The sequence below is a fragment of the Phalangium opilio genome, unplaced genomic scaffold (assembly GCF_054372755.1).
Source record: "Phalangium opilio isolate 3A_F unplaced genomic scaffold, DU_Popi_V2 ptg000094l_1, whole genome shotgun sequence".
Classification (NCBI taxonomy): domain Eukaryota; kingdom Metazoa; phylum Arthropoda; class Arachnida; order Opiliones; family Phalangiidae; genus Phalangium; species Phalangium opilio.
In genome coordinates this window covers 6,136,513-6,156,554 of record NW_028324199.1, presented here as the reverse complement: position 1 = coordinate 6,156,554, position 20,042 = coordinate 6,136,513, and the positions used below count along the sequence as shown (strand labels likewise).

At 40.3% G+C, this 20,042-nt stretch overlaps 2 protein-coding genes across 2 annotated transcripts; one reads left to right on the top strand and one right to left on the bottom strand.

The window, feature by feature from the left end:
* Positions 1-538: 538 nt before the first annotated feature.
* LOC149639981 (uncharacterized) lies at positions 539-1,750 on the top strand. Its single transcript, XM_089850841.1, has one exon. It carries the CDS (start codon positions 539-541, stop codon positions 1,748-1,750), a length of 1,212 nt encoding a protein of 403 aa, XP_089706967.1.
* Positions 1,751-12,890: 11,140 nt separating this feature from the next.
* LOC149639980 (uncharacterized) lies at positions 12,891-18,946 on the bottom strand. Its single transcript, XM_089850789.1, has 2 exons — positions 14,931-18,946; positions 12,891-14,813 (listed from the first exon to the last, which is right to left on the bottom strand). The coding sequence occupies exons 1-2, from the start codon at positions 18,542-18,544 to the stop codon at positions 13,034-13,036; spliced, it is 5,394 nt and encodes a 1,797-aa protein (XP_089706915.1). The 5' UTR covers positions 18,545-18,946; the 3' UTR covers positions 12,891-13,033.
* Positions 18,947-20,042: the final 1,096 nt, after the last annotated feature.

Here is a 20,042-nt window from a genome sequence, read left to right as displayed (position 1 = left end):
AGCTGACTTTGAAAGAGCGAGGGTGGAATTCCTTGAAAATGAAGCCCAAGTAGATGTTGCTAATGTTCAACCAATATTGGAACATCAAGATGAAAGAGATCGAGAATACACGATGAATGACCCAGAATTCGCCGTTTTGGCTTTAAGAGATGGTAATGCTGACATTGGACAGGAACTACCGGATGGCAATGTTCCAGACTACACAATCGTGCAATCTGTTCGTATCGTAGAGGATACTGAGGTGCAGAGTTTAAACGTAAGGCAAAGAGAAGTTTTTGGCCATTTTCTTGGACATTTTAAAACAAAGCCCGAGCAGTCACTACGCCTCTTTGTCACTGGAAGAGCCGGAGTAGGTAAAAGCGTCTTGATAAACGCTGTTTACGAGGGCGTCACGAGGTATTTCCACAAACAACCAGGGGCTGACAACTCCAACGTTGTTGCCTTAAAGTGCGCCTTCACGGGATAAGCCGCGTTTAACATTGGGGGAACCACTCTACATACGGTTTTCTCGCTTCCAATTAGCCAATATGGAGGACCCATGTCGAGGATGGAATCTGAAACGTTGAACAAAATGAGGGTTGCCTGGAAGGACCTCAAACTAATCATTATAGACGAGATTTCTATGGCTGGAGTTGGAATTCTTACGAAAGTTAATTCCAGGTGTCAAGAGATTATGGGGTCGGAAGAATCATTCGGTGGACTGTCACTTTTGGTTGTTGGTGATTTTAACCAACAGAAACCACTAGGCGACAGTTTTGCATTTCAAGTACCTAAAGCTCGTGACACCCCTTATGCCGGATTACTGGATAATAATCCGATTTGGAAAGAATTTAAGGTATTTTTCTTGACTGAGATCATGCGTCAAAAGGAAGACAAGGCATTCGCCGTGGCTCTGAATCGAATGGCCATTGGAAAAATGGAAATCGATGACGAATTACTAATACAGAAACAGCAGGTGAATGTAAAAGGTGATCCTCCTCTCGACGCCATACACCTGTATGCTACGAACCAAGGTGCGGCAGATTTCAACGAGCTGCGTCTCAATCAGTACAATACCGAATTCTGCCATTCTTTGTCTTTCGATACCGTCAAAGGAGACTTTCAAGGGGGTGTGCGAAAAAACATCCTGGACAAAGCAAAACAACTGAAGGTCAGTTCGACTTACGGGTTGCGTGAAAATATTCGTTTGCAAATTAATGCTCGCTACATGGTTACCAACAACATAGACATTGAAGATGGAATTGTTAATGGGGCCACCGGCAGAATCCGTCAAATTGACTACGGAGTGCGTACCGACGGGGCTCGGGTGCCTATCAGAGTCTGGATTTCTTTTGATCACGAAAGAGTGGGAAAAGACATTAGAGCAAAGAGTGCCACTTTGATTGCCAATTTTAAGGCCGAACCAACTTGGACACCCCTTGAGAAAACAGTTAGGTCATTTACGCTTCGCCACTCGAATAAAAATGTTGCTGTTTCTAGAGAACAATTTCCTTTACAAGTGGCTGAAGCTATAACTATTCATAAGAGTCAGGGGGATACCTACAAATGTGTGGTAATTCACATCAACAAAAAAAGAAAAATGCAACGGTCAATGTTGTATGTCGCTTGCAGTCGACCCACTTCTGCTCAAGGGCTTTATATTGACGGAAATTTTGTAGCGCCTGATCCTCCAAAGGACGATGATGTCGTTAAAATAGAAATGGAGAGAATGGAAAGAGAAGCTCAACTCTTTGTGCCAACATTACTCTGACGACCAGTTATATTTTTCCATAACCCCGAGTCTTTAAGGGGTCATTTGAAGGATATCAGACGTGACGATTTCATTGTCAGCGCTGACTTGCTTTTCTTCGTGGAAATAAGAGCGAAAGCGCAAGATGATTTAAGCATCCCAGAATTTCAGAATTTTGGAATGAATTTTCTTACCGGTTGACGCCCCCGAAAGGCGATCCTATGGATCGACTATTTACGGAAAAAAGAACGTGACTGAAGAGTATTTGGATTGTACAGTCACTCGTGGTAGGCTTCCGAATGGTCAGCCATCGCCCATAGCTCGTCTTGAACGAATTTGGCTTGATTGTAAATTAGAAGGCGAAAACATTGCTGTTGTTTTCCTATACAAGTCGCCGCAAGCCAGCTTACAACTAGTGTTGGACGATTTGACTTCGCTATTTTCTGAAAAATATGATCCAACCATACCCACTATGTTGACTTTTTGCTAAGGAAACAGGTATTGACCAAGCTTTTTTTGACTTGGCAAATGGAGCTCATGTCAGGATTAAAGAGCAAGGTTTCTACCAATAATGGAAGTCAGCTTGACTTGGCCTTTGGAAACCACCTGCTAATCCAGAAATGTAGAGCTGAATATAGAGAATCTCCCTATTCGTTTCACAAATCAATTTGCATTTTCAAGAAAGGTTAACACTGCCTTAGAAATTGAATGCATAACCTATGAAAATTGAACGAAAAATAATCCAAGTAGAGATCATTCAGAGGGAGATAACATGTCGATTTGAATAAATACTTTATATAAATTGGATTTATTCAAATTGACTTTGTTTTCTCGGCCTTTAGAGAGTGATGTATATAAAATATAAAAAGATCACTCAGAGGGTGATAACATTTCGATTGGGATAAATTCTTAATATAAACTGGATTTATTCAAATTGGCTGTTTTCTCGGCCTTTAGAGAGTGATTCGTCGATCGAGATCACTCGGAGGGAGATAACATTTCGATATGAATAAATTACGGTGACCACTAAAAATCCTACATTATTTCGTAAGAAATATAGGAAATTTATGTATCAAGTATAGGAAAAAATTGTAAAAATTTAGGAAAAAAACAGGAAGAAATTAACACAAAATATTGAAGAAAATAGGAAGCAATGATTTTAACAAAGTCTATATTAAAATAAAAAGTACGAATAACATTTATTTTTACTCAATAATTCAAAAGCCTGAATCGATAAGAAACGTTTAATGAAATTATAAGATAATATACGAAGGATATAAAAAATATGTGGTCACTCTTAATCTGTAATTTAAACTGAATCTATTCATATTGACTATGTTTTCTCGGCCTTTGAGAGGGTGATATTTGGAAGATCGATCGAGAGATGTTTCGCCTTTCACTCCATTGGCTCTTTAGTCGGGTTTTCAAAAACTTGTGTGTGAATATCGCAAAAATAGTTCGACATACCACAGTACTCACTGTCAATATTTTGGGCTTACATGCCATCAAGGAAAAGTATCCCCTCAAAGCTTTCCCACACACGCCCATGAAAACTCACCTTGAGAGCCAATGGGTAATTTAATCTGTAATAGCATCGGTAATTTAATCCACAATAACATTGGGTAATTTAATTTAAAATAACATCGGGTAATTTAATCCACAATATACTCGGCTAATTTAATCTATAATACCCTCGGGTAGTTTAATCTATACTAACCTCGGGTAATTTAATCTATAATACCCTCGGGTAGTTTAATCTATACTAACCTCGGGTAATTTAATCTATAATACCCTCGGGTAGTTTAATCTATACTAACCTCGGGAAATTTAATCTATAATACCCTCGAGTAGTTTAATTTCGTGATTTTTCCCCACCGATAACTTAAAAACTACAGTGAAGATACTTTTCGGAATTATCTTAAATTAACAATTAAGTATTCAGGGTGTGCTATCGGCCAGCTTGATCAAAACAATTAAGTCTAAGTATGTTAATTTTACTTAATTACAGAAGTACGGCTCTGACCATCGTTATTGGACATAATTATTAGCTAGATCTCTTGGAAAACTCAGTGTTACTACATATCTGTAGTGTGGTGGTTATCACGTCCGCTTTACACGCGGAAGGTCCCCGGTTCGAGCCCTGGTAGATACATGTATCAGGGTGACCACAATTCCTATATTTTATAATTTTTCCTATTTTTTCGATACCTTCCTATTAGTTCCTATAATTTAGTCAATTTTCCTATATTTTCCTATTTTTCGAAATTTTTTCACATTTTGCACGCGCTCACTGTTGTTTTTAGTAGATGTCACTCAAAAATTTGAAGTGTGACAGACATGAATGCAGTTTTACATTTCTGCCACCAAGGATTAATAATGCAAGCTAACGTTTAGCTGGCATTATAAATCCATGCTGCCAGCCTGCCACCATGGAACTATTATTAGGAAACTTTGCTGCAATGTAGGGCACTTTTAAGGAAACATAATTCGCACTCCGATAATATTACACCATGGAAAACGTTATGTGGAAGCGGCAAAAATAGAGTTAAAAGCTTGTTGTCTGCTTCAGATCGTGTTTTCAGTTTTAGTTTAGTGAAGGCCGGAATAAAAGGGAGGCCGATGGGGCACAAGGCTTGTTGGGGGCGCATTGATTTCACCATCCAACCATACTAAAAACTTGGGGATCGAGTAAAAAGGAGCCGAGTAATGGAGAAACATTTTCAAAAACATACACTCCATAGGAACAGCATTATAACCAATTTTGGAGGCTCATAACTCTGGTTCTAAGAGAGATACGAGGATGGTCTTTGATTTTGTTATAGTCCTATATAGCCCCCCCCCCATCCAACCATACTAAAAACTTGGGCATCGAGTAAACAGGGGCCGAGTAATTAAGCAAAATGTTCACTAACATACCCCCTCCATAGGTATAGCATGATTACCCCCAACTTTGGAGGCTCGTAACTCTATTTGTTCCAGAGATAGGGAGATGCCCTTTGAGTATGTTATAGTCAGGACCGGATTAAAGGGGTGGGAGCGAGGGGTGCTGGCCCCCGGGCGCAAGGCTTGTTACGGGCGCATTGAGTTAAACTATTCCCCTAAGGAACATTTGCTGTTCCTTTTTTTCCGACTTAAGGGGGCGCACATTATCTCGGCCCGCGTGTGCAAAATTGCTTAATCGGGCCCTGAGTTTAGTATTCCGTCATTTCCATGAGGTATCTGGCTAACGAATTTATTTAATCTTTTTAAATTGAATTGTTTAATACTGTTTCAGTATGTGTTGAAAATCATGTCTTATTAATTCCAAATCATTTGAAACCTATATTTTCTTATTTTTTCAATGGCAAATATCCTATATTTTCCTATTTTTTAATGAAACATCTCCTATAATTTCCCTTCAATCAATTGTAAATTTCCTATTTTCATATATTTTTTTCAAGGCTTTGTTGTGGTCACCCTGATGTATTGACCATCGTGATTGGACATAATAATTAGTCAGTTGGCCTTGTCCTACCCATCTACACGTACTATCACATGTTATAATTGCCAAAAACCAGGTCATCTAGCACCCGACTGTCAAGAAAAAAAGATTAACAAGTCGGGGGAAGCCAAAGCGGGAGAGGTCCCTTGTGGTCCCTCTCCCGGTGCCCAATAAATTCCCCTAACAAGAAGCGTGTCGCGTTCCCCCTGAGGATCGAATCCGTCAGGAAAGTTTCAGTTTATAAAAGGGTCACCATTCCCGTTACTTTTGAACACGCGACAGTTCAACCTAAGTTAGATAGTGGGGCTGATGCCTCTTTTGTCAGTTTAGATCAGTGGCAAAAGATTTGTAAATTTAGAAACTCTTCAGAATTACCTGAAGATGAACAATTGGATTGTGTAGTTTGGGGCGATGGCCGCTATACTTTTACAAAAGGTTCTCAAGAATTAGAGTTTGCTCCTAAGTCAAACGAAAGTGAGAAACAATTTAAATTTAAATTCTACATAGTTCCTTCCCTCAATAGTGACTATATATTGGGACAAGATTTCCTTGAAGAACATAGGGTCAAGTTAGATTTCGAATCGTCACAATGTTTAGTGCGTAACCTAAATTTTCAATTCCATCTCCAATAGATAAGGAGATTGTGAATAGTATTAGGGACGCAGTTTCCGCAGACCCTATCTCTGATGAACAACGTCATCAATTAGAATCCCTTTTATTAAAATTTCCTGTGTTGTTTTCGGATAAAGTAGGAAGAACAGGACTAATCTTCCATGAGATTCATACGGGTAATAGTCCGCCCATCAAATCTCAGCCTTATCTCGTTAATGACCTGAAAAGGAAAATAATTGAACAACATGTCAGGGAAATGTTAGATGACGGGATAATCAGACCCTCAGTATCTCCTTGGGCTTCGCCCGTAGTTTTAGTTGATCAAACAAAACGGGGTAAACCCTATAGGTTTTGTATTGATTACCATTAAGGCCCCTAATACTTTGCCTAATATAGAAGACATGTTAGCTAGGGTTGGAAGACCGAAATTTATAACAACACTTGACCTTAAATCAGGGTATTGGCAAGTGGAAATGGACCCTAAGAGCAGACCTAAAACTCTTTTCGTGACTCATATGGGAAAGTTCGAGTTCAATGTACTCCCTTTTGGGCTTTGTAACGCCCCTAGCTCTTTCCAGCGTCTAATTGACGAAATTTTTAGAGACGCAGATTACTTCCAACTAATCGACTATTTAGATGATTTAATCTCTCTTAGCGAGGATTGGGATCAACATTTGACGTGTTTAGAATACGTCCTAAATAGATTAAAGGAAGCGGGTCTCACCCTACAGTTGAAAAAATGTCGTTTCGCTCAAAAAGAAGCTACTATATTCGGTCACATAGTCAATGAAACAGTAGTGCGTATAGATCCTTCAAAAATAGAAGCTATTCAGAAATTCCCTCCTCCTAAAAATGTTAAGGAAGTCCAGAGATTTTTAGGGATGGCAGGTTGGCATAATAGGTTCATTAATCACTACTCTCAAATAGTAGCCCCTATTAATAAACTTAAAAGAAAGGATCAATAATTTATTTGGGGTATCGAACAGCAACAGGCGTTCGAAAGAATAAACGAAGAAATATGTAAGGCTCATCCCTTAGCTTCCTAGAAGGGATTCCCCGTGCATTCTCACTACAGATGCTAGTGATGCAGGGTTAGGTGCCCTTCTTTCCCAAATTCAAGATGGTGTAGAAGTTCCTATAGCTCATGCTAGTACAGGACTCAAAGATGCGGAAACAAGGTACTCCACTAGCGAGAAAGAATGTTTAGCCATTTGTTGGGCAGTTAAGAAGTTCAGGCTCTTTTTAGAAGGTCGTAAATTCACTGTCCTTACTGACCATCAGGCTCTACAGTGGTTGTTTAATATCAGGGAACCAAATTCTCGACTAGTTAAATGGGCTATGTACCTTCAAACATTTGACTTTACAATTAATCATAAAAAGGAGTAGAAAATGCAGTAGCTGACGCGTTATCGAGAGCTCAGGTAAACGTTTTAAGCATTAACTTTAGCTCATCTACTTCAAATTCTACTAGTAAATTGGATCCAACTAGTAGCAGTACCAGTCAAAATTCTACCGGTAGTAGTAATTCAACTTCCTCAAGTGATTCTGTTGAAGGTCGGATACGTCCTCCAGGTCCTAGAGCCTTATATTCAGTCTTTACAATAGAAGACGTAAGAAAATCTCAAAGGGAAGACCCATTTGCTTCCCCTATTATCAATTCCTTGCAAGGACCTAACCCAGTTAGGAATAAAATGTTCGAACTAAAGAATGATCTTCTCTATAGAAGACCTTACAGGAACCATCCTGAAAAAATTTATTTACCTCCTCGTTTAAGGCTAGAAGCCATGAGGTTATTACATGACCACCCACTATCAGCTCACAGGAGCAAAGACAAAACCCTTAGTAAAGTCACATTTAGAATTTTAGATATTGGTGGCCTACTATAGTTAGTGATGTCCAAGACTATGTTAGAGGATGCACTTTATGCCAACAGTTTAAGGCTAGGAATAGAAAAAAGCCAGGGCTTATGCAACCCTCAGAAATAACAAGTCCTTGGGACCAAATCAGTGTCGATATCATGGGACCTTTCCCTTCAAGTAGACACCACTATAAATATTTAATAGTTTTTGTCGATTACATGACTAAATTCGTGGAAATGATTCCACTAAAAACTATTACTGCCAAGACTAGTGTGCAGGCTTTCAAGTCTATAATTACTAGGTGGGGAGCCCCGAAAGCTATTCTCAGTGATAGAGGGGTACAGTTTACTTCGAAATTTTGGCTGCAGACGTGCAGAGCTTTTAAAATAAACCCAAAGTTTACCACCCCTACACGCCTAAGCGAAATCCCACCGAAAGAGTAAATCGAGTAATAGGCGAACTTATAGCGTTTTATGTAGGGAATCACCATGATAGATGGGATGAATCCCTTGACCTTCTTCAATTCGCTATAAATTCCGCACCCCATGACACCACGGGCAGATCCCCTTTCTTTTTGAATTTAGGGCGGGAGCCACGTCTTCATTGGGATTTAGACATGACCCTGATGACCCCAGTCGTAGTAAAGCTTTAAAAGTTCTTAAGGAACAATTAGAATTCAGTAATGAATTATCTAAGTTAGCCAAAGCTCACCAGAAGAAATAATATGACCTCCGTCATGACCCTCTAGAATTTGAGGTAGGAACCCTAGTATGGATTAAAACACATCCTTTATCAAGTACGACAGGTCAGCTTATGAAAAAGCTTAGTCCTAAATGGGCAGGTCCCTTTAAAATAGTAGCTAAACATTCTCCCGTAGTCTACGAGTTAGAAGACGCTAACTCAGGGCAGAATGTAGGGAAAGTTAACTTAGAGCATTTGAAACTCTACTGGACAAACGTAGCTGCCTTCGATAATGCCGGAAATGCCCCTACTTCTCAGTCCCGCAACGAATGGTGGTACCATAGACCAACCTCATTTGGCGACTTCCTCCACTACTTCATCTGAATCATCATCTTCTACTTTACCGTCACCGCCTCAGGACGGTCAGGAAGTCAATCAATTATTATTTCTGCTATTCCAGATGTCCCTCAAACCTCGGCATCAACTACTCTAGAAGATCAAGCAGCGGATCAACAGTTCGAGATGATTCACATCAACCTACAGATTCTGATAGTGAACCGGGCATGGCCCTTTTTGAAGACCGTCCTCTCCTCCTTCATACTAACCACGATATGAGGGCTTTTCAGCTCAATCATCCCACTAACGATAGTCCGCCTTCTGCGGCAGGGGAGGCTTCCCCGTCTGATCATGAAAAATCAGTCGAGGAACCAGAGCTACACACGTCAACTTCCAGTCTTACAGAAGAAATTCTAACGCCGGAACACAAATCAACGTCTTATGAACAATCAGTATCGGAACCGGCGTTACATCATTCTCCTTCTTCTGGTTTTTCGGAAGAAATAGTACCTCCTGAACAGATTTCTACTCTTTCGGAGGAAATATCTACCCCTGAACAGATCCCTCACTCGAAATCCCAATCGCTGCGTGTGTCTGATAGTTCTTCGACCACGTTGTCCGAGTCTATGAGAACTCCTCGTTTAAATAGGGCTACATTACCCGATATTTATCTAGAACCTTTTAAACTGGGATGGCGACGAGAGGTATGTAAGAGGGCGACGGTTCAGCCCGGAGGTAATGAAGTCGATATCTACTATCGACCTCCTGATAATAAAAGGTTAAGGTCACCCTATGAGGTTCAAGTTTACCTTAATGATAATAACGTCCCGAACCTAAAAAGGGAATATTTCTGTTTTTCCCGAGAGCCAATCTCTGTTTTCCCATGGGAGTTTATCTCCCAAGCTAATAAGAGTCAATATTAATATTGCATACTTTCAGATGGCTTCAAACACCTCTAGTCCTCTTTTGGAATTTGACCTCCCAAAAGAGTTAAATATAAAACAAAGGAGACAACCAAAAACACTTAGAAAAACGGAACAATCCTTAAGGATTTTGGAAGAGTATTGCCCAAAAGATACAACAAATCTTATTCAATGCCGAAATTGCAAAGAAATTGGCCATGAGGCCACCGATTGTTATATGCCAAATAGATTCATGAATTCAAACGATTCATGTTTTTTATGTTATACGAGGGGACATGTCGCAGATTCCTGCCCTTTTAAAGAAGAGGAAGAGGATATCCTTATGTTGGAAGATTCCAGAGAGGAGATGAAACAAATTGCCAATCCTCAGTCCACTCCAGATCAGCCCCCTGGGTTTAACCCTTCTACATCTCCCTCTCAGGGCGAAGATGATCCTTGGTCACTAACAAGATACCTTCCTCACCCTCCTCAGCATCGGCAGATGGAAGTCGCAGCTCCTATTTCTACCGCCCCAAAAGTAGCTTCTTCCCTACGCCTGTGGATCCCCCTACGCTCTGACAACAAAGACAGCGAGGATGAACGGAACTGGGAGCGCTTCGGGACGATGGAGTGGACACCGAAAACTACAACTAAGATATTACTCCCTTCAAAAATAGCGGATGCCAAACACCCTTTCGTTTGGTCCACATCGATTTGTTTTCGATGTCGTAAAGTGGGGCACCACGTTGTCTCAGATTGCCCGGGCAAACGAAGCAATGCGTCCCTGGAACGGAGGGAGGCACGTAGACAATCCCGACTGGAGATCAAAAGGAAGGAGGCCGAACAGAAAAACAAACAAAAGGACATAGCACCTGAAGAGAAAAAAAATCCATATTGTGATACCCCTGCTAATGATTGAAAGGTTCCTCGGGGTAACCTTTTGTTTTGTTTTGTGTTTAAATTTCCATATAATCAAAGTTCCTAACGAGGGTGGGATGTAGCATGGCTGCCAGATTCCTGGAGTTTCCACTCCTTGGATCTGGCAGGATGGTATGCCTCCACGCTACATACTCCCCTTCCCTTTTACTTACTGCGATATTTTTGTAAGGAGAATCAGTTACCGTTGACTTCGGCTTGAGAGCAGTTCTCTCCATTTTTGATTTAACCTCTCCAAAGACGGAGTTTTTGTATAAACATAGTAGTTTGCGGGATCTTTATACCTTAGATTAATTGATTTACATCAATAACGTTTGGAAGATATTCTTCTAGTTTTGGATATTTAAAGTAAGTTGTCTTTATTCATTTTTATGGCCCTCGGGAGAATCTCCCTATTTAGTTTTACTCTATAGAGGGTTACAATGGTATGGGGCAAACAAACATGGAAAAATTCCAATACATTTTACTATAATACTACCCTATTTTTCGGAACACCCTGTATATGAAAATACAATTTTAATAATTTTAATTTAAGGTTAATGGTTTACTTCCGTCATACCTTACAGCCGATTTATACACCCAACAAATATCCGTATTTGACTGCTAAAACTCTACTTTAGAGGTGTCCGGCTTGAATGTTATTATAAGCTTGCATCATATTGACTGCTATTAGTGTTAACTAATGTTTCAAATATTTTCAGGAGATTATTGTCCTACAAACATCGTTTAAATCATGTTAAATTCTGGAACTATGTGATATATATGCTAAAAAGAAGCCCGTATATTAAAATATTAGATACTATTTGGACCCACCCGTATGAAATGATGATGTCTTTCGGATACAAATGTTTTAAAACGTTAAATTCAATAAACCGATGTTCAATAATGGATCAGCCATAAAGCTAAAATGCTATAATTTTGGAATAGGACTAACTTTGCAGTTATTATGGTTAGAGGCGCTCCGACCCAAGGTTGAGCAACTCAACCAAACCACTTCTAAATTCTTCCTGTAATGCTACTGATATCATCAAATGTAGTATGGTCAAATTCGGCGTCCAATTGTGAATACATTAAGAAAAAACCTACATACAGATCGCTTTCTCGAATATATAAAAGATTCCGCGTGGGGTCAGATCGTTGACATGGGTCAATAAGCAGCTAAGGCAATAGAAATTCTATGTAAATACTATCAATTAAACCTTTAATGTCCTTTCCACTACGACATTACTTAAATCTATTTGTAGATTTTCCCATATATGAATTACTTCACTCTCGAAGTCCAAAAAAGGTGGGATAAGTTAAAATTAAAGATTAACTTTCCTTACTTTGTACAGTTTTTGCAGCTCGTCGTCTCATTATCGAAAGTGAAGTATTTCCAGACAGGGCTTCGAAACTTGCGTCTCTTATCGATGCATTCATCGGGTCTCAAACTAGCAACTTCTTTGGACATTATCATAAAGCACCACTACGTTTAACCTAGTTGAATGAATGTCTGTATTTCCGAAGTCAATTAGTAGATTTTCACGTGTTGAAAATGTACAGTTTAAAGCCGTTCAGTAGACGTTTCATTATCCAGTCAATTGGATAGTTTTTACGAAGAAACGAAACCCTTTACCCTTGTTTGCTAACCTCGTAAGTATGTTTTGAACTGTATTTTTTATGGTTAATAATATTAATTAACGGTTTTTGAAACTAATTCATAAAAATTAAAGTTAAACTGTTTAAATTTATTGTGAAATTTAAAACTAGATAGAAAGTAATCAATATAAAATGAAATTTCTTGTTTGTCGGTTTAGTCGAGTAATGGAAGGCAAAAACATCACTGTCACCAACGCATATTTTTATGGCGTTGGTGGCAAAAGAGGACGTGGAGGTGCGGGTGGAAGTGGACGCGGTCCAGGTCGCGGTGGCAGAGGCCAGAAAAAACGCGGCGGTCACTCGGGCCAGTGGCAGTTTGTCCGAACCTGTTACAATTGCCGAAAGGCAGGGCACATTAAGCGGGAGTGTTGTAACATTAGTTTCGAAATAATTACGAATACTCTTCTGTAGTTTTAAAAGTGAAAATTTTAATGTTTCGAGAGGAAGTACATCCTTCCACTCGCGCTCTTCTTTTACTTCTGCCTTTCTTTCTTCAAAAAAACTAGCTTCAATAAAAAAAAAGGGGGTATGGGGAGAGCGTGACTCAAAAACTTTCCATTTCATGCGAGAGAACGTTTTTCTCTCCCAAAACCCCGCGACCTCCGTGAAGTGGGGTTTTTGGTCCTTTAGACCACCCTACACGTTATTTAGGAGTCTTAAAACCCCTCTACACTCTTATGGTTGCAACACTCTCCCCACCTATGGACGATTGTTCATACCTTAGTCCGTACAATTTATATTCTACATTTTTTTCTTATTCAAAATTTACGCTTCTGTTACATGAATTAAAGATACAAATACAACAAAAAAATTGAAAAACAATTACAAATCAAAATAAATTTCCAGCAATTCAGTTAAATCATTCAGTTTCAATTTCTAAAGGGCACAATAGATTTATGGGTCTTCTTAATGTTTTTCCGAACGGTAATTTAATTAAACATGATCTAACGCGACCATCGCGACCCTTGAAAACTTCTACTATACGGCATAATTGCCAAGTTTGGCGTGGTTGTTTATCTTCTACCAATAACACCATGCCTCCCATTTTAATCTGGCCGTCGCCTGGCTGCGACACCCTATGGGCTGACTTCAATTCTAGAATGTACTCGTAACGCCAACGAGACCAAAGTTTTTCCAATAAACTCTGGCGATACTTCCAACGTTTCGTCAATTCCACCTGTGTGGAATCCTTTGGTTGCGACTTCGACGCCCCTTTAGGGGGGAGTGATGTAGCTCTTTTACCCAATAGGAAATGGCTCGGGGTCAGAGGTGACGGTTCGTGGGGAGCGTTGTTTACGTACGTAATTGGCCTTGAATTAATTGTTGCTTCTGTTTCAGCCAAAAACGTTGTCATTTCTTCAAAGGACAAAAACGCTCGCCCCAGGATTCTCTTCATTACTTTTTTGGTCATTTGCACCACTCTCTCGTAGAATCCTCCCCACCACGCCGCGCGCTCAACAATGTATTTCCAAGTTATCCCGTTCTTTCCGAAGTAATTCTGTACTCTCGAATCTTCTATTGTGTCAAAAAGCGCTTTTAATTCCTTGTCAGCCCTCTTAAATGTCTGGGCATTGTCCGAATATACTACGCGAGGAACGCCTTTTCTAGCGACGAATCTTCTAAAGGACAACATGAAATTTTCAGTTGTCAAGTCTGACGTAAGTTCAAGGTGAACGGCTCTTGTGACCCCGCAGGTGAAAAGAGCGATATAAGCCTTCGTAGTTTGTCCCGCGTTCTTAACGTACACGGGTCCAGCGAAGTCCATCCCGGTAATTTCGAAGGAAGGAGCTTCGGTGACTCTGTCTCTTGGCAGGGGGGCAGTAAGTTCGCTGGCCGGCTGTGCCTTCCATTTCTTACATACAATGCATCGATTTAAAACTTTCTTGGCAAGTTGCCTTCCCCTCACTATCCAAAATTCTTCTCTCGATTGAGCAAGGGTATCCGAAAGCCCTGAATGCAAGACTCTTTGATGGGCGGAGTTTAATTGTAGCTCTGAGAAACGGTGTTGGTACGGAAGAAGAATCGGGTGTTTTTCGCTATAACTGAAGTCTGAAGCCTGCAACCGTCCCCCTACTCTTATTATTTCGTTTTCGTCCAAAAACGGGTTAAATTCTTTAATTTTCGAGGGGTTGGTTACTTTCTTCTTTGTCTTCAGCGACTTCAATTCTTCGGTGAAGGCTTCAGCTTGAGTGCGTTTCACCCAATGTTGTTCAGCGCTCATTAATTCTTCTGCGCTTAGTTCTCCCGACTTCTTCTTTCCAGAATTTCGAGTGTTATGTCCGAATCTCATGACCCAAGCTATAATTCTGACGGGACGTGATAATGTACTATATTTATTTAGGTCCAAAAGTTCGACCTTGTCTTCTACAGCGCAACTGTTCTGCGCGACTTCTTCGTAACATTTTCGCTTCTCGCTCTCGATTATCTGCTTAATGGCTGTATCAGATTCTTTAAATTTATGGTTCGACACGGGCCATTGTTCTTCTGGCAGTTCTAGCCAATTTGGACCGTTCCACCAGACTTCGTTTGAAATAAGTTCTCTGACGCCTTGTCCTCGACTTAAAAAATCCGCTGGATTTTCCTTTCCTTTGCAAAACTTCCATGTTTTGGGATCTGCTAATTGCTGTATCTCGGACACTCTGTTCGAGACAAACGGTTGCCATTTCTTAGCGGTTCCCTTTATCCAATGCAGCGTCACCAGGGAATCGCTCCAGAAGGTTATCCTCTCTTCCTGAATTTCTAGTATGGTTTGTAACCTTTTAGTTAGCCGTGCCCCAATTAGTGCGCCCATTAGTTCCAATCTGGGGAGCGTTATCTTTTTGATCGGACATACTCTTGTCTTCGACGCCACCATGCTTACACCGAATCTTCCAGATGTTGTCTCGTAGCGTATATAAACAACGGCGCCATATGCCCGCTCGCTTGCGTCGGTGAAACAATGCAATTGCGTTGATAAAATATCTTCTTCTAGGTGAGCTGATTGATAATATCGAGGTATGGTAACCTCACTCAAAAAGGGGAGATCATGTCTCCAGTCTTCAAACTTCTTTAGAAGATCCAAGGGGAGGGGATCATCCCAATCAACCCCTTTTTCCCAAATTTCTTGAAAGAGAATTTTGCTTTTGATTGTAAAGGGTGATATGTATCCGGCTGGATCAAATACTCTGGCTGACGTTTGCAGCACGCTGCGTTTTGTATTTTTGAATTCTTCTAAATATTCCAGTATCCGGTCAACTTGAAATCTGAACTCGTCTTCATTGGGATGCCATGAAATACCCAGAACCTTTAACATCTGCGTTGAAGCGGTTAAATCGACTTCTAGTTCTGAAGGGTGTTTATCTACCATTCCCTCATCTTGCCACTTTTTGCGTAATGCCAAAGAGTTGGTCTGCCACTTGCGGAGGTTCATTGCTCCCTCTTCCATTATTTTACAGGACTCCTTTGACCTCTTAAAAGCTGATTCGTCGTTCTTGTCTCCGGACACTAAATCGTCGATGTACAGATCGTTGTTCAGAATCTTGTACGTTTCGGGATACTGCTCTTTGTACTTCTGTAAATGATGCTTGATAGTGGCAGTCAGGAGAAACGGGCTTGAAGTGAGACCAAACAGGACTCTTCTCATTCGATAGATAATTACTTCAGGATCTTCTTTTTGGGCCATCTGGCTTGGATCATCTTTAAACCATAGGAATCTGACAGCGTCACGATCCTTTTCTGATAGGGAAATTTGCAAGAAAGCCTTCTCCACGTCAGAAACAATGGCGATCTTGTGTGACCGGAACTTGATAATTATATCGAGCAAATCGGGATTTAAATTTGGTCCCGGAATCAAACGGTCATTAATCGAGGGTTGGTTGTAATCATGAGATGATCCGTCAAAAACGACTCTTGTTTTGGTCGTCTCTCTGTCTTTCCTGATGACGGGTTGGTGAGGCAAGTAATTCTCCTTCAGTGGCCTGGCTTCTCTGTCATCATGAACTTCTTCAATAATTCCGGTTTTCAAATAGTCGTCGAATACTTCTTGATATGCTTGATAAAGCTCGGGATCTCGTTTAAATCTTCGTATTAAACTAAACAATCTCTTCATGGCCACGTTCAGATTGTTCGACGCTTCTCCATTGTCTTCTTTCCACGGTAAGCCTACCTCGTAACGTCCATTCGTAAAAGTAATGGACTCTTCTAATTTTTTCATAGCTTCTTCGTCTAAGGATGAGCTTTGGGAGGTCTTTTCAATAATACCTAGAGATTCAATCTCCCAAAATTGTTTTAGCACGTTTGCTACTGTATTTTCGTCTTCTACAGGTTGGGCTCGCGTTATAATAGTTGAAACGCTAATTTCACCTGTCGTTGTAGCTTGTCCAGCTGGACCTTGCAAAATCCAGCCAAAAATACTTTGCATGGCTACCATAGAGTCGTCTAATCTTCTACAGTTAGTCGTCATGGCCTTCCAATAATAATCTGATCCAATTAAGATGGAGATTCCGTCCGAAATTCCATTCTTATAAAATTCTTCTTCGGCCATTACGAGTCCTTCTCTTTCTAACTTCTTCCTTAGCTCTCTATCCGGTACCCGCAGAGTGGCGGAAGTAACTTCTGGGGACTCCAACGCCTCGATTTCCAGGGAGTTCCCGTTTTTAGAACTTCTTAAAGTAAGTTTTACTCTTCTACATACGGCTAAAATCGGTGTTTTCTTTTTAAAGGGATAGATGACCAATTCTTCCACTCCAATAACTGGGAGATTCAGCTGTTTCGAAACGTTTTCTCGAATAAAAGTTCTTTGGCTCCCCCCGTCAAATAACACGCGTAGCTCCATACTATTGTCGATGCCATATACGATAACGAGAGCTGTTTGTAATAATACTGTAGAGGCTTCCCCGTTGATCGCGCTTATCTCTGACATCGCGGTTTGATTGACAATCTCCGCCTTCGCCTCCGTGTTTTCGCAAACGGCAGCGTGATGGCGCTTCTTACAGTAGTAACAGGTTAATTTGGTATTGCAAAACCTCGCCAAATGTTGCCCGTATACGCAGTTATAGCAGCGCGCTTTTTTCTTCAAAATCTCCTTCCTTTCTTCTATTGTATACTTCTTACACTCTTCAGCCTTGTGGCTCTTGGCACAGAAAATGCAGGTGTTTTCGGCGTTAGCGGCCAGCGCTACGGTGGAAAATCTTTCTCCTTTTTGAGCCGTAGGCTTGTACCCGTTATTTTGGGGTTTAGCATTTCCTATTACTCTCGGTGCACGAGGTTCGCGGGAGGTGGCATTATTGGTATCAGAAGTAGGGGTTTGCTTAAATGAAAAGGCTCGCTCCCTACTCTGTACTTCGTCTCTTAAAAATATTAACAATTCTTCGATTCTAATTTTTTGCCCTATCCCGTCATTTTGTCTTAATCTACTAAAATCTAAACCGATATCATTTGGAAGTTTACTCATGACTATCGGGCCCAATAATTGGCTATCTGCTGCATTAATGCCTAATGCTTGTAAGCTCTTAACTTCTACCTCACAAATATCAACAAACTTTCGTAATTCTACGATATCGTTAGACCTTTCTACTGCAGGAAGATGGGTCAACTTATTGATATGCGCTATAACTAAAACATCTTGACGTCCAAATCTATTTTTCAATAGATCAATCGCGATCTTATAATTTTCCGACGTAACGGATAGACCAGTAATTCTCGTGGCCGCAGCTCCTTCTAAATATGACTTTAAATAAGTAAATTTAGTAGTATCATGCCAATTACGTAAATGAACTGCGGCTTCAAATTGAGACCAAAAACTGGTCCATTCGTATACGTCCCCGTCATATTTTGCTATTTCTAATTTTGGTAACACCAATTGTGATTGATCATGCGCTAAATGTTCGTAAGGAATTGGGACCTGTACTTGCGTAGCTGATGAACTTTCTTCCGCTTCCGGTGGCCGCTCCTGACTGTTGTTAGCTGGAGCTGATGGAATGTTAGTGTTTCTTGGAACAAACACACTGGTTTCCGCTGATAAACTTGTAGACCCTGACGCGGACCGCACCGACTCTTCTTTATTGCAGTTCGTTATCGCGAAGCTCAATTTAGTCTTATAAAAAGTTAGTCTGTCCGCAATATCAGCACTCGTATCCGCCTCCGCCGTAACTTCTTCTTCTGTCGATAAGTCGCTTGACGCGATCTCATCCAAAATGAATGCGTCCATTCGTTCCAACGTCGTCTTCTTCTGAGTTAAAACAGTGAGCATTGATTCCAAATTAATGATATTAGTTGGATCATTGGCTAGCTCATCGTCGATCTTCTTTAGTAACCTGGTTACTTGGGCACGCACTGGTGCTCGCTTCTTCCTAGCGGCTACGACCTCGGCCGAGTCCTCGTAGTTCGCCATTTTCTTCTTCTTCTAATTCGCGATTATTCCGATATTAAAATCTTCTAAGTTCTAATTGACCCGTTCTTCGATATTAATTAGCTAAGGGTCCCGGGTTTCGGCACCATTTAATGTTGTAACATTAGTTTCGAAATAATTACGAATACTCTTCTGTAGTTTTAAAAGTGAAAATTTTAATGTTTCGAGAGGAAGTACATCCTTCCACTCGCGCTCTTCTTTTACTTCTGCCTTTCTTTCTTCAAAAAAACTAGCTTCAATAAAAAAAAAAGGGGGTATGGGGAGAGCGTGACTCAAAAACTTTCCATTTCATGCGAGAGAACGTTTTTCTCTCCCAAAACCCCGCGACCTCCGTGAAGTGGGGTTTTTGGTCCTTTAGACCACCCTACACGTTATTTAGGAGTCTTAAAACCCCTCTACACTCTTATGGTTGCAACAGGGAGTGCCCGCTAAATAAAGGTACAATTTTCGAGTGCTTTTCCTGGGGCCACCTAAAATCTCCTATGCACTTGGTTAAAGTTCTCGTTAAGGAAAACGAGTTTTTAATTTAATAAAAGGTTTTTGAATTTAAAAAAGCCGGTTAAGTTCCTAGGTGGCTCTAACGCGAAGCAGTCTTAGCTAGAGCCTTTTATCGTGATCGCTTTCATAGTGTCAAGTAATTTTGTACTAATATTTGGCAATGGGGCAGAAAAATATTCATTGGTATAAAAGTATCTAGAGAGGGATATTTGAGTGAAATTGTTTGACAGAAATTATCTGGATGTAAGACCAAAATTAATTCGTTCAGTCTCAAAGTATATCGCACACTGAACAGCCAAAAGAGTTAAAGGCTAAAGCATATATAGTACATTAATAAAAGGTTACATGGTAGATGTTTTGATGGAGGAAGGCGGTACGGGGGAGAAGGAAGTGGTGAAGGAGAAGGGGGAGGTGGAAGTGGTGAAGGAGAAGGAGGAGGTGGAAGTGGTGGGGGAGGAGGTGGTGGTGGGGGTGGTGGGAGAAGAACCCCCATCCTCCAAAGTGACTGGAGGGGAGTCCCAACCAGCTCCAACAATGGAGACACCATTGTAAATATTTTGTAAGTATTAAGCCACATTTAAAAATTAAAAGCTTTTATTAAATTGGGGCTCATTAAAAGAAATTTAGCTTCAGGTTTTTGTCATAAATTTCCCGAAAGCCTGAAGTTTTAAATATCTCTAACAACCTCAATTCCTTTTCTGAGTTTCAAGTAAAACTTTTTGTTTACAACAAAATTTTTTTTGTAGCATCATCAGTTCATCATCATATTTATCTTTAAAAATTTTTTTCTCTTTTTTATGAAACATTTTCTTGCCCAAAAATTAAAATAAATCCATTTCATCCATAAATCCATTCTTTTTAATCCATTTTAATGAAGTAACGTTCCATTCTTAATAATCCATTTAAGTGAAGTAACATTCCATTCTTAATCATTCATTTTAATGAAGTAACGTTCCATTCTTAATAATTGACCTTGGCAAAT